The following is an 18,491-nucleotide window of genomic DNA, read 5'->3' as shown; positions in this document are numbered from 1 at the left end:
TAGGATAATTTTTTTTTTGAATACAGTTTTTTATTTTTAATTTTTAAAAAATTTTATACAATTTTAAAAGGTTACTTTCCATTTACAGTTATTACAAAATATTGGCTATATTCCCCATGTTGTACAATACATCCTTGTACAAAACTATCTTTCACCCTATAGTTTTTTTTGGGGGGGAGGGGATATAGTTGTTTTACAACATTGTGTTAGTTTCTACTGTACAGTGAAGTGGAGTTCCTTGTGCTATACAGCAGGTTCTCATTAGTTATCTATTTTATACATATTAGTGTATAAACGTGAATCACAATCTCCCAATTCATCCCACCCCCCCATTCCCCCCTTGGTGTCCATCCGTTTGTTCTCTACGTCTGTGTCTCTATTTCTGCCTTGCAAACAGGTTCATCTGTACCATTTTTCTAGAGTCCACATACATGCATTAATATATATTTGTTTTTCTCTTTCTGATTTACTTCACTCTGACTGACAGTCTCTAGGTCCATCCACGTCTCTACAAATGACCCAATTTCGTTCCTATTTATGGCTGAGTAATATTCCATTGTGTATATATACCACATCTTCTTTATCCATTCGTCTGTCGATGGGCATTTAGGTTGCTTCCATGACCTGGCTATTGTAAATAGTGCTGCAATGAACATTGGGGTGCATTTGTCTTTTTGAGTTATGGTTTTCTCTGGGTATATGCCCAGTAGTGGGATTGCTGGGTCATATGGTAGTTCTATTTTTAGGTTTTTTTTTTGTTTTTTGTTAAATTAATTAATTTATTTATTTATTTTTGGCTGTGTTGGGTCTTCGTTTCTGTGCGAGGGCTTTCTCTAGTTGTGGCAAGCGGGGGCCACTCTTCATCGCAATGCGCGGGCCTCTCACTATCGCGGCCTCTCTTGTTGCGGAGCACAGGCTCCAGATGCGCAGGCTCAGTAGTTGTGGCTCACGGGCCTAGTCGCTCCGCGGCATGTGGGATCCTCCCAGACCAGGGCGCGAACCCGTGTCCCCTGCATTAGCAGGCAGACTCTCAACCACTGCACCACCAGGGAAGCCCCTATTTTTAGTTTTTTAAGGAACCTCCATACTGTTCTCCATAGTGGCTATATCAATTTACATTCCCACCAACAGTGCAAGAGGTTTCCCTTTTCTCCTCACCCTGTCCAGCATTTATTGTTTGTAGATTTTTTGATGATGGCCATTCTGACCAGTGTGAGGTGATACCTCATTGTGATTTTGATTTGCATTTCTCTAATAATTCGTGATGACTAACAGACATATAGGAGAAACTGACAATAATACATAATAGTAGAAGACTTTAACACCCCACTTACATCACTGGACAGCTCATCAGGCACAAAATCAAAAAGGCAACAGTAGTCTTAAATGACACCAGAGGCCAGTTGGACTTAATAGGTATCTACAGGACATTACATCCCGAAACAGCAGAATACATAATCTTTTCAAGTGCACATGGAACCTTCTCTAGGATAGATCACATGCCAGGCCACAAAACAAGTCTCAACAAATTAAAAGGCACACGAAAAGATGTACAATAAGGATAATTATTATAGAAGTGCAAATCAAAACAACAATGATATATCACCTCACACCTGTCAGAATGGCTATCATCAAAAGGAACACAAAAAACAAATGTTGGCGAGGATGTGGAGAAAAAAACCCATGTACACTGTTGGTGGAAATGTATATTGGTGCAGCCACTGTGGAAAAGAGTATGGAGGTTTCTCAAAACTAAAAATAGAACTACAGAATGACCCAGCAATTCCACTCCTGAGTATATATCCAGAAAAAACAAAAACACTAATTTGAAAAGATATATGCACCCCAATGTTCATAGCAGTACTATTTACAATAGCCAAGAAGATATGGAAGCAACCCAAGTATCCATAAACAGATGAATGGATAAAGAAGATGTGGTATATATATACATACAATAGAGTATTACTCAGCCATAAAAAAATAATGAAATTCTGCCATTTGTAGTAATGTGGACGGACCTAGAGAATGTTATGCTTAGTGAAACAAGTCAGACAGAGAAAGACAAATATTGTATGCTATCACTTATATGTGAACTCTAAAAAATAATACAAATGAATGTATAAAGCAAAATTGGAACATTCTCACAGATACAAAAAACAAACTAGTGGTTACCAGTGGGGAGAGAAGATGGTGGAGGGGCACATTAGGGGTACAGAATTGAGTTACAAATACAAAGTTACAAATACAACGTTACAAAGTTATGTATAAAACAAATAGGCAACAAGAATATATTGTATAGCACAGGGAATTTATAGCCATTATCTTGTAATAACGTTTAATGGAGCATAAACTGTAAAAATACTGAATCACTATGCCGTACACCTGAAACTATAAAAAATGTAATATTATAAATCAATACTATACTTCAATTATAAGAAAAACAAAACAAAACAAAAAAAAAAAACAGAGAATTCCCTGGCAGTCCAGTGGTTAGGACTTCACACTTTCACTGCTGAGGGCACAGGTTCGATCCCTGGTCAGGGAACTAAGATCCCACAGGCCATGCAGCACAGTCAAAACACACACACACACACACACACACACACACACACATGAACTCACTTCCTGATCATTTTTTTTCCAGTTCTACTAAGATATAATCTGACATATAACATTGTTTAAGTCTAAGGTATACAATGTACTCACTCACTCCTTATTTTTAACATTGCACTGAATAAAATATAAAATCTTGATTCTGACTATGTCTTGCTGATCCACCCCAAACTGTTATACTAGCATTGAAACTTAATTAATATCAATATAATATAGTTATTCAACCAATGTATGAAGTGAACTTAATCATAAATGTATAACTAACAAAATAAATGAGAATTTCCAATTTCAATCCTTTTTTTTTTTTTGGCCACACCACACATTATGCAGGATCTTACTTCCCTGACCAGGGATCGAACCCATGCCCCCTGCAGTGGAAGCGCAGAGTCTTAACCACTGGACCACCAGGGAAGTCCCTCAATCATTTATTTTAAGCTAAAGATTTATTTGCAACTAATGCTTTATTTTCTATTACCAATTAGAATGGCATGTTAAGATTTAAAATATGGTTATCATTATAATCATAGGGAAATACACTTAGAGGTTTATCTAATGTATGTTAGAATGTTTATATCCCCGTTCCAAATAATTTAAAAAAGAAAACAAACTTCCATTCATTGGCTCTACCTCTAGGATAAAAATTTTGTACTTTGTCATGTTTTTTCTCTCAGTATTGGTTGCTATTAACAGCTACATAATTAAAGCATGTCAGTGAGTTACCTCTAATGTTGACAGCAGAACTTCCATTCCTGTAGAACCTTTGGCTGTCATTTCTCTCCTTGTTTTTTCTGAAAAGTAGGAAAAAAAGTTTTCTTCTAAAACATGAAAGAAAAAAAATTACATATAGTTTTATCAAACAGTTAATATTTACTAATATTAGATATTATATTAGTTATAATTATATTAGATAATATTCCCCGTGGTATACAACATATCCTTGTGGCCTATCTTACATCAAATACTTTGACCTCCCACTCCTCACCACTATATTGTCCCTCCCTCCTTCCCCACTGGCAACACTGATTTGTTCTCTATATCCGTGAATCTGCTTCTTTGTTATATTCACTAGTTTGTTATATATTTTAGATTCCACATTTAAGTGATATCATACAGTATTTTTTTTTGTCTGACTTATTTCACTTAGTATAATGTCCACCAAGTCCATCCATGTTGCTGCAAACGGCAAAATTTGTTCTCTTTTTATGTCTGAGTAGTATTCCATTGTGTGTGTCTGTGTGTTTGTGTGTGTATATCACATCTTCTTCATCCATTCATCTGTTGATGGACACTTAAGTTGCTTCCATATCTTAGCAATTGTAAATAATGCTGATATGAACATTGGGGTGCATATATCTTTTCAAATTAGTGTTTTTGTGGGTTTTTTGGACATATACCCAGGAGTGGAATTGCTGGGTCATATGGTAGCTCTATTTTTAGTTTTTTGAGAAAGCTCCATACTGTGTTACACAGTGGTTGCACCAATTTACATTCCCAATGACAGTGTACAAGGGTTTTTTTCTCCACATCCTCACCAACATTTGTTATTTGTGTTCTATTTGATAATAGTCATTTTGACAGGTGTGAGGTGATAGCTCATTGTGGTTTTGAGCTACATTTCACTGATGATTAGCAATATTGAGCATCTTTTCATATGCCTGTTGGCCATCTGCATGTTCTCTTTGGAAAAATGTCTGTTCAGTTCTTCCCATTTTTTAATTGGGCTGTCTGGTTTTTTTTTTTTGATGTGAAGTTGTATGAGCTGTTTATATATATTAGATATTAATCCTTGATCAGTCGTATCATTTGCAAATATTTTCTCCCTTTCAGTAGAAATGGAAACTAGATGATCCTTTTCATCACAATAAATAGAAAAAAAAGGTTGTTTTTTTGTTTTGTCAATGGTGTCCTTTGCTTTTAAGTTGAATTATGTCCCATTTATTTTTGCTTTTATTTACTTTACTTTAGGACATAAATCCAAAAAAATATTGCTGCGATTTATGTCAGAGTGTTTTGCCTATGTTTTCCTCTAGGAGTTTTATAGTATCCAATCTTACATTTAGATCTTTAATCCAATTTGAGTTTATTAATGTATATGGCATTAAAGAATGTTTTAATTTCATTCTTTCACATGCAGCTGTCCAGTTTACCCAGCACCACTTATTGAAGAGGCTGTCTTTTCTCCATTGTATATTTTTGCCTCCTTTGTCATAGATTAAGTACCTGGGTTTATTTCTGGCCTATCTTGTTCCATTGATCTACGTGTCTGTTTTTTGTGCCAATACCATACTGTTTTGATTACGGTTGCTTTGTAGTATAGTCTGAAGTCTGGCCGTGTGATTCCTCCAGCTCTGTTCTTCTTTCTCAAGATTGTTTTGGCAATTTGGGGTCTTTTGTGTTTCCATACAAATTTTGAAATTGTTTTAGTTCTGTGAAACATGCCATTAGTATTTTGATAGGGATTTCACTGAATCTGTACATCACCTTGGGTAGTATGGTTATTGTAACAATACTGATTCATCCAATCCATGAACATGGTATATCTTTCCATCTATTTTTGTCATCTTCAATTTCTTTCATCAGTGTCTTATAGTTTTCAGAGTACAAGTCTTTTGCCTTCTTAGGTAGGTTTATTCCCAGGTGTTTTACTCTTTTTGATGTGATGATAAATGGGATGGTTTCCATAATTTCTGTTTCTGATATTCTGTTGTTAGTGTACAGAAATTCAGCAGATTTCTGTATATTAATTTTGTATCCTGCAACTTTACCAAATTCATTGGGGAACTCTAGTAGTTTCTGGTAGCATCTTTAGGGTTTTCTATGTATAGCATCATGTCATCTGCAAACAGTGACTATTTTACTTCTTCCTTTCCAATTTGGATTCCTTTTATTTCTTTTTCTTCTCTGATTGCTGTGGCTAGGACTTCTAAAACTATGTTGAGTAAAAGTGGTGAGAGTAGGCATCCGCGTCTTGTTCCTGATTTTAGAGAAAATACTTTCAGCTTTTCATCACTGAGTATGATATTAACTGTGGGCTTATCACATATGGCCTCTATTATGTTGAGGTATATTCCCTCTACGCCCACTTTCTGGAGAGTTTTTTTTTTTTTTTTGGCTGTGTTGGGTCTTCATTTCTGTGCGAGGGCTTTCTCTAGTTGCGGTGAGCAGGGGCCACTCTTCATCGCAGTGCGCGGGCCTCTCACTGTCATGGCCTCTCTTGTTGCGGAGCACAGGCTCCAGACGCACAGGCTCAGTAGTTGTGGCTCATGGGCCCAGTTGCTCTGCGGCATGTGGGACCTTCCCAGACCAGGGCTCGAACCCATGTCCCCTGCATTGGCAGGCGGATTCTCAACCACTGCGCCACCAGGGGAGCCCGAGAGTTTTTACCATTAGTAGATGTTGAAATTTGTCAAAAGCTTTTCTGCATCTATTGAGATGATTATATGGCTTTTATTCTTCAATTTGTTAACGTGGTGTATCACACTGTTTGATTTGTGGACAGTGAAGCATCCTTGCATCCCTGAGATAAATCCCACTTGATCATGGTGTATGATCCTCTTAATGTGTTGTTGGATTCAATTTGCTAATATTTTGGTGAGGATTTTTGCATCTATGTTCATCAGTGAGATTGGCCTGTAATTTTGGTTTTTTGTGATATCTTTGTCTGGTTTTGCTATTAGGGTAATGCTGACCTTGTAGAATGAGTTCAGAAGCATGCCTTCCTCTGCAATTTTTTGGAGTAGTTTCACAAAGATAGGTATTAACTCTTCTCTAAATATTTGGCAGAATTCACCTGTGAAGCCATCTGGTTCAGGACTTTGGTTTGTAGGGAGTGTTTTAATTACTGATTCAGTTTCATCACTGGTAATTGGTCTGTTCATATTTTCTCTTTCTTCCTGGTTCAATCTTGGGAGATTGTACATTTCTAAGAATTTGCCCATTTTTCCTAGGTTGTCCATTTTATTGGCATATAGTTGTTCATAGTAGTCTCTTATGAGCTTTTGTATTTCTGTGGTTTCAGTTGTAATTTCTTTTTCATTTCTGATTTTATCAATTTGAGCACTCTTTTTTTTTTGATGTATCTGGTTATAGGCTTATCAATTTTGTTTATCTTTTCAGAGAACCAGCTCTTATTTTCACTCATTCTTTCTAATTTTTTTAAGTCTTATTTCATTTATTTCTGCTCTGATCTTTATGATTTCTTACCTTCTACTAACTTTGGGTTTCGTTTGTTCTTTCTTTTTCTAGTTCCTTTACGTGTAAGGTTAGGTTATTTGAGATTTTTGTTTCCTGGGCTAAGCTTGTATCACTATAAACTTCCCTCTGAGAACTGTTTTTACTGCATCCTATAGATTTCAGACCATTATTTTCATTTCATTGGTCTCCAGGTATTTTATGATTTCCTCTTTGATTTCTTCAGTGATCCATTTCTTGTTTAGTAACGTATTGTTTAACCTCCACATATTTGTGGTTTTTGCAGTTTTTTTCCCCCTTGTAGTTGATTTCTAGACTCATAACATTGTGATTATAAAAGATACTTGATATGATTTCAATTTTCTTAAATTTACCTAGGCTTATTTTGTGGTCTAGCATATGAACTATCTTGGAGAATGTTCCATGTGCACTTGAAAAGAATGTGTATTTTGCTGCTTTCAGATGGAATGTTCTATATATATCTATCAAGTCCATTTGTTTAAATGTGTCATTTAAGGTCAGTGTTTCCATATTGATTTTCTGTCTGGATGATATGTCACTTGATGTAAATGGAGTGTTAAAGCCCCCTACTATTACTGTGTTACTGTCCATTTCTCCCTTTATGCCTGTTAATACTTGCTGTAGGTATTTAGGTGCTCCTATATTGGGTGTAAATTTATTTACAATTGAATTGATCCCTTGATCGTCTTGTTAAGTCCTTCTTTGTCTCTTGTAATGGTCTTTATTGTCTGATACAAATATTGCTACCCTGGCTTTCTTTTGATTTCCATTTGCATGGAATACCTTTTTCTGCAGAGGAAATGTTTGAAGCTAGCAGAGGTTGACTCATGAGGTTCAATGAAAAAAGCCATCTGTATAACATAAAAGCCCAAAGTAAAGCAGCAAGTGCTGATGTAGAAGCTGCAGTGAGTTGGCTACATGAAACAGCAGATTTTCAATGTAGACAAAATAGCCTTATATCGGAAGAGATGCCATCCAGGACTTTCATAACTAGGGAGAAGTCAGTGTCTGGCTTCAAAGCTTCTCTCATTAGGGACTAATGCATCTCGTGACTTGAAGTTGAAGCCAATGCTCATTTACAATTCCAAAAATCCTAGGGCCCTTAATAATTATGCTTAATCTACTCTGCCTGTATTGTATCAATGGAACAATGAAGCCTGGATGATAGCACATCTGTCTACAACATGGTTTACTGAATTTTTTTTTTTAATGCTATTCTTGTCTGCTTACATTCTTTTTATGTATGTATGTATGTATGTAAGTATGTATGGCTGTGTTGGGTCTTCGTTTCTGTGCGAGGGCTTTCTCTAGTTGTGGCAAGCGGGGGCCACTCTTCATCGCGGTGCGGGGGCCACGCTTCATCGTGGTGCACGGGCCTCTCACTATCGCGGCCTCTCGTTGCCGAGCACAGGCTCCAGACGCGCAGGCTCAGTAACTGTGGCTCACGGGCCGAGTTGCTCCGCGGCATGTGGGATCTTCCCAGACCAGGGCTCAAACCCGCATCCCCTGCATTGGCAGGCAGATTCTCAACCACTGCGCCACCAGGGAAGCCCTTACTGAATATTTTAAAGCCCACTGTTGGGACCTACTGGCTCAGAAAAAAAGATTCCTTTCAAAATGGGACTGTTCACTAACAATGCACCTTGTCACTCTGATGAAGAGCTTTGATGAAGATATATAAGATTAGTGTTGTTCTCATGCCTGCTAACACAACATCCACTCTGCAATCCATGGATCAAGGAGTCATTTTGCCTTTCACGTCTTCTTATTTAAGAAATACATTTCATAAGGCTATAGCTGTCATAGGTAGTGATTCCTCTGACAGATCTTTGCAAAGTCAGTTAAAAACCTGTAAAGAATTCACCATTCTAGATGCCATTAAGAACATCTGTGATTCATGGGAAGAGGTCAAAACATCAACATAAACAGAAGTTTCAAAGAAGTTGATTCCAACCCTCATGGATGACTTTGAGGGATTCAAGACTTCAGAGGAGGAAATAACTGCAGATGTGGTGGAAACAGCAAGAGAACTAGAATTAGAAGTGGATCCTGATGATATGACTGAATTCCTGTAATCTCATGATAAAATATTAACAGATGAGGAGCTGCTTCTTATGGATAAGCAAAGGAAGTGGTCTTGAGATGGAATCTACTCCTGGTGAAGATTGCTGAAGTGACAACAAAGGATTTAGAACACTACAAAAACTTAGTTGATAAAGCAGCAGTAGGGTTTGAGAGGATTAATTCCAGTTTTAAAAGAAGTTCTATTGTGGGTAAAACGCTATCAAACAGCACAACATGCTAGAGAGAAATCATTCGTGAAAGAGTGATGTGTGGCAAACTTCACTGTCTTATTTTAAGAAATTGCTACAGCCACCCCAGCCTTCAGCAAGCACCACCTCAGTCAGCCACCTTAAATATTGAGGCAAGACACTCCAACAGCAAAAAGATTATGACTCACTGAGGGCTTACATTTTAAGCAATAAAGTATTTTTTAATTAAGGTATGTACATTTTTTTAGACATATGCTATTGCACACTTAATAGATTACAGTACAGTGTAAAAGTAACTTTAATATGCACTGGGAAACCAAAAACTTCATGTGACTCACCCTACTGCAATATTTGCTTTATTGCGGTAGTCTGAAATCGAACCTACAGTATCTCTGAGGTATGCCTGTAGTTCCACATATGAACCACAGCATATATTATAAATAATTTATTATTGATAATAGCTGTATAATGTAGTTATAATGTCCCACAGTTTGGTTACATCAAAATTAATTCAACCATTCTCCATAGTTGGATATTTAAGGTTGTTTCTTGATCTTTGACTTTACAAACACTGAAATAAACACCTCCAAATATTCTTTTATGTAATAAGATTTTTATTTCACTCAGATTTCTGAGAGTGAAAGCGTTAAGTAAAATAGCAGGTGCACTTTAAATTTTAATAAACATTGCCAGATTCTTTCCTCCAAAGTTTATAATAATTATTGTACCACCTACAGTGTATGAGAATACCCTATTTTCCATGCCTTCAACAGCACTGGATATTGCCATTCTCTGATTTCTGCCAATCTAAGTAGTGAGAAATACCTTAGTTGTTTTCATTAGTAATTCCTGACTTTTAAGAAAGTAAAGAACCTTTTCATATATTTACTGGTTATTTGCATTTCCTCTTCTTTGAGCTGTAAATTCCTAATCTTTCTCTCTCAAATGGATAGACAACTGGATTATCCTATAAATAATGATGGGACAATCTTTCACTACTAATTTACACTGTGTTAACTATAAACAGAGTCACTGTATTATACAACCCCAGGGGGCAGTATTCAGGGGCTGGTTCCCCCATTTGTGGGTGGCAGGGTGGGGAAAAGGACAATCTTTGGTAGTGGTATGACTAGGGGCGTTTTCAGTAGTGATGTTGGAGTCGGGACTTCTAGACTATGATGGGAAGAGTCTACAGTGGTGAGAGCAATTATACGCAAGTAGTATCTATAGGTTCGGAGAATTTGTCTTCTTTGTTTTGCTGGGGTGTTTTGTTTGTTTTAAGGAGTTATTTCATATGCGAATACAATGAATATACTTGGTACATCTATCTATCTTTGCACTAATACAGTGACCATCCGTATACATTTACCTTAGTTGATAAGCACAATATTTCAATGACCTACACCTCCAGAATAATGAAATAATAAAAAAATTAATTAATTAAAATAATTGTGAATTGTCTGGATCTTAATTTTAACAGAATGCCTTCAATGTGTCACTGTTAAATATAAAGGTAGCTACTACTGGTTTACTCTTATTTAGAAAAAGAAAAATCAAGGTTTTTTTTTAAAATTAAGCACAGATTTTGGAATCTTAAATTTCTTTTTTAGCTCCTATTGAGATAATCACATGGATTTTATTCAACCTGTCCAAATAATGCTACACTGATATATTTCCTGACATTATAATTGGACTTAATTCATTAATGTTTTATTTGGGATTTTTCAAATTTAGGTTCCTGAGTGCAAAGTTAATACTTTTCTTCTCTTGTACTCTGTCAAAGTTTTGATACCAACTCAGTAGTACTACCTTCATAAAACAGATAAATTATGCCTAATTACAGATATTTATTGAACATTTTTAACATTATTTTTACATGTTTCTCATGTAAATTACATGATAATTACATGATATCTCTTATCTCTATTTCAGAGATGGTGCAGCTAAGTCCTAGAGATTCAAAACTTCCCTAAGGTCACCCAATCACTGAATGACAGGGCTTGCATTTCAAAGTGGGGAACAACACTAATAACCAACATAATATCTGCCATCTTTTTGTCAACATTCTAGAAAAAGTAGTACTGGAATTAGGTGTTGTCTGAAAATTGGGGAAAGGGGGGCAGTCACACATAAGTAAACTCATAATCATTTTTTAGAAACAATGCTTTGAAGATCAATTTCTTCCACAGTTATTCACTTTTCTACGTCTTGAGTCTATGGGAGAAAGTTCAATTTTTACATAAAACCATGTATTTATCAAAAGTTTGAACATTCTTAGCATCTACTTTTAAAGAATTAAGAAAGCATTCCAAAAATAAGAGATTAAAGTTCACCTTGACTCTGAGCCAGATGAAGAATTTTTGATGTAACATGTCTGGCAGTATCTGATTCTGTAGATTCAGTATTGATCTTCTCCAGCTGAGCCAGGAGTCCCACAATCCGAGAGTTATTTGTAAGGCTAAAAAAAAAATGTTACTTTAAATTAGGGCACATTCTACATCAATTGCAAATAAAATACTATAAAGATCAGTGTTAAAAACAAATCAAGGGGCTTCCCTGGTGGCACAGTGGTTGGGAATCTGCCTGCTAATGCAGGGGACACGGGTTTGAGCCCTGGTCCGGGAAGATCTCACATGCCACGGAGCAACTAAGCCCGTGTGCCACAACTACTGAGCCCGCGTGCCTAGAACCAGTGCTCCACAACAAGAGAAGCCACCGCAATGAGAAGTCCATGCACTGCAACAAAGAGTAGCCCCCGCTCACCGCAACTAGAGAAAGCCCATGCGCAGCAACAAAGACCCAATGCAGCCAAAAATAAATAAAATAAATAAATAAATATTTTAAAAAACAAATCAAAACAAAATTCTACCCTTCTAAAAACATTAAGCATTTACACATGTCACATTTCCTTACTCTGTGTTAGAGCTTAACATTGCTAATGTTCTGTTGATTTATGTGAGAAACATTCTATTTCAGGAAACCACAAATGTGCATTCAACCCTATCCAGCAATCTTTTATCACATTCTGACAATTCACCTTTCCGCTCTCCAAGCAGACTTTTTATACATCCTATGCTCTCCTCCCTATCCCAATCAGCTCCTTCTTTCTTCACTTTCTCCCTTGGGCTTCAATGGCTCCATATTCTCCTGATTTTCTTCCTATCGCCACTTCTTTTAGATCGACTCTACTGGCTCCTCCTCCAACAAACCTCTAGATGCTGAGGACCCCCCACAGCTCTATCCCCAGCCCTCTTCCCTTCACTCTCTCCATTCTACTGCCCCGAGCAATCTCATCTAACCCCACAGCTGGGGGTTAGATTAAAATTGATATGCTGCCTGGCTCCTACATTCAACTCCAGCCTCAACCTGCTCCTCTTCCAAATCTTAACTTTCCCAAACTCATATGAAACCATCAGTTGCTCAAGACAAAAATCTAGACTCCCTTTCCCCATGCCCAACTCAATATTAGCTCCATCTCTAAAACACCTCAAATCCATCCACTTCTCTCCATATCTCATCATTATTACTACCCAAGTCCAAGCAATCATCATTTCTCACTTGGCAATTACAGCACCCTAAATAATCTGCTTTCATTCTTGCTGCCCTCATACCGGGATCCAAACACACTGGCCTTCTACCAGTTCCTTAAATATAGCAAGTTTTTTCCCAATCTCAAGGTCTTTATATTTGCTGTCCTCTCAACCTAGAGGATAATTTCTGCCAGTTCTTCATATGGCTGGCTCCTTCTCATTTCAGGTTACAACCTGAAGATGTCCCCACTTCTCCACCAGCCCCCCTTCAGCTTCCAATATTAAAATGTGTCCAACGATGTAAGCTTCACAAAGGTAAAGACCTTGCATGTCTTATTCTATATATGTAGTATTTCGAACAGTGGCTAGCACAGAATAGGCAATACACAGCTATATTCAGAACGAACAAAAAAATGAAGAAGCATATGGAAAACAGTATATTTATACTATTTTTAGATTAACAACTAGACTCAATGCTTTAAATTTGGAGGTACTTCATCTGAAAAAGTATCTGGAGGATGAAAAAAACATATTAAGCATACTATTTAAGAATGTAACTAAAATAAAATAATACAATATTTCCTAATTTTGCAAATAGCCAGCATAGTATGGAAATGAAAATATATATCAGTATGTATAAATCTCTAAATGAAAAAAACAACTCAAAATGTATACAGTATGATATTAACATAAAGTTTTAAAATATACAAATTCAATACAATATATTCTTTAGTGTGTGTGTGTGTGTGTGTGTGTGTGTGTGTACATATATTTTCCCCTCCCCAACAATGGTATCATTAATATGTTTGTCTATCTTTATTTTTTGTAAACTGGTAGTCGAATTTAAAGGCCTCATCTGATCAAGGCCTGATTTGGTGACATGAAGTCTTTATAAGTGGTACTGTAATCTTCCATAAGGAGGCAAACAGGGTCTGGTTATCTTACTTTTGTAATATAAGCAGTCACTGGTTACCACTGCCTAGATCCATTACTTTATTAGGAGTTGAAAAGCACTGATACTCTATCATTTCCATTCCTTCTACTTCTTAACTAGGACAACTCCATAAAAAGAAAAATCCCTTATTTAATTATCCAGAGGTATAATTCATCAAATAAAAGCAAAATAAATGCTGGATTTTTAATTTATCTTTATTTACCAGTTTTCAGAAGAATGAGTTCATTTCCAAAAGTCCTCCCCAAGTAATCAATGAAGTATTTTGATTTCATGTATCAATATGTACTCACAGATTTAAACGCATATGATACATTTTATCCACTGTAGTTATTAATGCTCAAATTGCCCCATCTTTGATCAGTGGGAGCCTCTTCATGTGGGCTCCCAAGTCCTTTTGTTATGATCCTAGTCTTTGATAGCTTCCTGGATTTCTGATATAACAAGACTATTATTAGGCCAGCAGTTCTCAGTATGCTCTACAAAACTGAGTACTTGAGACTCTTTCAGAAAATCTGTGAGGTCAAAAACTATTTTCATAAAAATACTAAGACACTATTTACCTTTGACACAGTGTTGACGTTTACATTGTTGATCTTAAGGCAATGGTGGATAAAGTGCTGGCACATGATACAATCAAGACAGTGCCACCAAATTGTAGTCACTGTGTGATAACTAGCAGTCACCATGTTCTTCACCAACATGCACTCACAGTTAAAAACAAAAATGCCAGTTTCACCTATGAGTATACATTTTTTTAATATTCTGTGTGCACATAAGACATTTCAGCTGCACAATGAAATATGATGGTTGAGGGAAAACACTTGTGTGGTTGTTTAAACTGCAAGCTGAACTAGTTACTTTTTCCATAGAACATCATTTTTACTTTAAAAAAACAACTGACAATAATTATTCGCACTGGGGTATCCTGGCATACATTTTCTTGGCAATAAACAAAGTGAGTCTATCATTTCAAGGAAACAACTGATAGATTTGTTACCAATGATTAAATGTGAACTTTCAAGCAAAAATTAGAATCTTGGAAAACAAAGATCTACCATCATGACCTTGACAGCTTCCCCCTACTTAAAGAATTTTCTGATAAAATCACTGGTGATATTAGTAAATGTAATTTTTTTAAACTGTGTAATAAACACTGTCAATATTTAGAAGGTCTGCATAACTCATTGAATCAATATGTTCCAAACACTGACCAATGTGTGATGTTACAAATTCAGACATGGGAAAAATAACCAGTCAATATGCAAAAGAGACCAATGGATTTTAATGTAAAAGAAAACAAAAAGTTCACATATGTGGCTTCTGATTCCACAGTGCAACTAACCTTTAAGAAACTACCACTTATCAAGTTTTAGTGTAATATCAAAGAACATCCACTTCAATTTGAATTTCAAACAATATGGCTTTATTTCTGAAGTACATTGTTATCATTCAGAAATGTTTATTCCTCACCTATAATTATTATTCTTGCTTTAATCACATTTTTACTGTTTCTCTCCAAATACTGAACACACAACTTTATTTTCCTCCATCATAAATCAAAAGACAATTAGCCACAATTATCTGAAAAGGCCTTTTATTCAAGTATTCCTTCCTTTTCTAAATATATATCTATGTGAGCCCATATTGTAGTCATATACTTTAACAACACGAATACACACAAAAACATATATGTATGTATAACATATGTGTGTACTATATACAATATGTATATTGATGTATGTATGACAGTTTGAACTCAGAAGCAGATAAGAGAATCTAGCTGTCTTCCATTAAGCCAGACATTAAAGAGATTTGCAAACATTTAATAAAACATGCCACCTTCTAAATATTTTTCACAATTTAGTTATTTTAATATAAAATATTACTATGTTATTATGCAATGGGTTTATTACTGTTATTTTTAAATGAAGTAATACAAATTTTTAAATTTCTCAGTTTTAATTTATAATATGGTAAATATCAACAGATAAAAAATAACACACATTCAACAAAAGCTTTTTGGAGTCATTAATTTAAGAGCACAAGGGGGTTCTTAGACAAAAAGTTTGAGAACTATTGTTCTCAACTTATCTTGCACATTTTGTGCTCTGATCTGGAATCGACCCTTTCTCCAAAAAGCCCTGGTTCTTTTTGGTAAGAAATGGTATTAAGACACCACAGTCTGCATACTAGAGAGCAAATACATCTTTAAAAACAATTCTGTAACCTAGATTTAAGAAAAATTTGCATTATGGAAACCAGGATTCTGAAATTTAATAATTGAGTGGTTTTTTTTGTTTAGTCTTCTCCAGTTATTTTTCTCTTAAAGGTCATCTGTTAGCATTTTTCAGTAGCTAATAAAACATCTACTATTAAAAATATTCAAAAACATACAAAACACACTGATCATAACACATGCTCTATTCCATTCCAAAGTAAGAGTTTGAATTTTAAATTAAATTACACCACTATCAAAGTAAAACAACTTGCAACTAAGTGATTTCTTTCTAAGAATCATGTTCTTACAAACTATAGATGGATAGATGCCATGAATTTTTTGAAGGACGGCAAACAAATGTAAATTAAGAACGTAGGCAAGTTGATTTCCCTATTTTCACTTTTCTCATTGACAGAATAAAAACTGAACAAAATATTCCAAGCCACCCCCAACTCAGATCTAAAAATTTAAGGCTGTTGACACTAATGTTGAGAGAACTGCAGGGTGAACACCAGAGGGCAGCTCTACCTACTGAATGATTTTTAGACTTTGGAAAATCCAAGGATAAAGGAAAAAACAAAAGCTATACAGCTATTCAATGAACAATCTGAGCTACACAGCAGAGCAGAAAATTGTTAAATAAAGAGGCTCAGACAAGGATTTATCTTCCCTGCCTTGCCCTATTTTTAGATGAATCAAAATGAGACCAAGACCAACCTCGGGAGGTTCCATTTATAACTGCTAATGTTAATTACTTTATAGTAAAAAAAATCATGGAATTGAAAATATGATCAATGTGAAATACATCAAATCGAGTTAACTTTCCAATGTATATTTTAAAGACACTATCACTCAAATATTTGTTTCACTGTAGTGGTCTCTACTGCTTTTGATTCTTTGAGTTTACATTCAGCCTTACAGCTATTTCCCTAAAAACATAATTTTTTTGTATGTTACAAAAGTCTCAATGGTGTATAGATATTATCTTGCAACAAATAATTTCCCAAGGAAGTGCAAGGGCTAAAGAACCTATCTTCACATTATAAATAAATTTTATTACCTTTTCATCTTAAAATGTAAATTGAATACAGATAGTAAACGCCTTCATAAATAAGATATAAACATCTGACAGCAAAAAAATTCATTAAAATATATCAAAGTTTTCGACTTAACCAAGACTCATAACCAAGACTCTCCCCAAAATGATCTACAGAATCAAGGCAATCCCAATCAAAATACCAACAGGCTGTCGTGTAGAAATTGTCAGACTGATGCTAAATTCATATGGAAATGCAAAGAACCTAAAATAGGCCAAACTTTAGAAAAAAGAGAAAGGTTGGCAGATCAACACTATCTATATGCTAAATTCATATGGAAATGCAAAGAACCTAAAATAGGCCAAACTTTAGAAAAAAGAAAAAGGTTGGCAGACCAACACTATCTAAATCTTGAGACTCATTATAAAGCAACAATTATCCAAGCAGTGAGGTATAGGCACTGAGATAGACATGTTGATCAACGGAACAAAACAGAGTATAAGAATAGACCTACACATCCACAAATAACTGATTTTTGATAAAGGTACAAAGGAAACTCAGTGGAGAAAGGACAGTCTTTCTAAAAATGGTGCTGAACAACCAGATATCCATATGTACAAAGAAAAAGAACTTCTATCCATACCTCGCACCATATATAAAAATTAACTCAGAAAGGAGCATAGACCTAAATGTAAAATCTAAAACTATAAGAACTTCTAGAAGAAACATAAGAGAAAACATTGGTAATATGGGTTATGCAAATATTTCTTAGATGCAACTCTAAAAGCATAATCCATAAAAGAACAAATAAGCAAATGGAAATCATCTAAATTTGAAACTTATCTTAAAAGATACTGCACAGAATATGAAAAGACAAGACTGGAAGAAAATGTTTGCAATTCAAATATCTGCTAAAGGACTTGTATCCATAATATATAAAAAAATTCTAAAACTCAACTATTAAGAAACACTACAATTTCAAAAACTGGAAGATTTGGAAAGATATTTCAATAAGTGCATGAGAAGATGCTCAACATCATGTCATTAGGGAAACGCAAATTAAAATCACAGTGAGATACCAATACACCCCTATTAGTATGGCTACAATTTTAAAAGAATGATCATAAGAATTTAAGAATTTAAAAAGAATGACCATACCAAGTGTTGTTGAGAATGTAGAACTAGAACTTTCATACACTGCTGCAGGGAATAGAAGATGGTATTAACGTCTTTGTAAAACAGATTGTTGGCAGTTTCATAAAAAGAAACACAGACCTACCATACGCTTCAGCCATTCCAATCCTAGGTATTTAGCTAATAGAAAATAAAGTGTAAGTGTAAAACTGTTCATAACAGCTTTATTTGTAACAACCAAAAACTGGAAACAACCCAAATGTCCAAAAGTTGAATGGATAAACAAATTGTGGTATATCAACACAATGGAATACTACTTACTAATCAAAAAAAAGGTATGATTGCAAGAGATGATTCTCAAAAATAATTGTGCTGAATTAAAGAAGGCATACCGACACCCCTACCTTCTACCTCTACCCCCACCCCCAAAAAAGACATACTGTATGGTCCCATTTATATTAAGTTCTAAAAAAGCCAACACTTCTGTAGTGACAGAAAGCAGATCAATGGTTGTCTGGA

The 18,491-nt window shown here is 35.3% G+C and overlaps 1 protein-coding gene across 9 annotated transcripts in view; it reads right to left on the bottom strand.

Moving 5' to 3' along the window:
• Nucleotides 1-18,491, bottom strand: part of AGTPBP1 (ATP/GTP binding carboxypeptidase 1) — a 174,858-nt gene that overhangs the window by 120,590 nt on the left and 35,777 nt on the right. For 6 of the 9 annotated variants that reach the window (XM_057548960.1, XM_057548966.1, XM_057548962.1 and 3 more), the window contains exons 3-4: nt 11,432-11,556; nt 3,334-3,401 (exon numbers count right to left, since the gene is read on the bottom strand). In XM_057548960.1, the coding sequence (XP_057404943.1) occupies nt 3,334-3,401; nt 11,432-11,556 (193 nt within the window). Of the gene's footprint in view, nt 1-3,333; nt 3,402-11,431; nt 11,557-18,491 lie in introns of those variants that run through there. The other 3 variants (XM_057548967.1, XM_057548965.1, XM_057548968.1) reach the window with 2 other exon arrangements.

Source organism: Balaenoptera acutorostrata, chromosome 6 (genome assembly GCF_949987535.1).
Source record: "Balaenoptera acutorostrata chromosome 6, mBalAcu1.1, whole genome shotgun sequence".
In the NCBI taxonomy this organism is placed as follows: Eukaryota; Metazoa; Chordata; class Mammalia; order Artiodactyla; family Balaenopteridae; genus Balaenoptera; species Balaenoptera acutorostrata.
The sequence above is the reverse complement of the archived record's forward strand: the minus strand, read 5'-3'. Positions and strand labels throughout refer to the sequence as shown.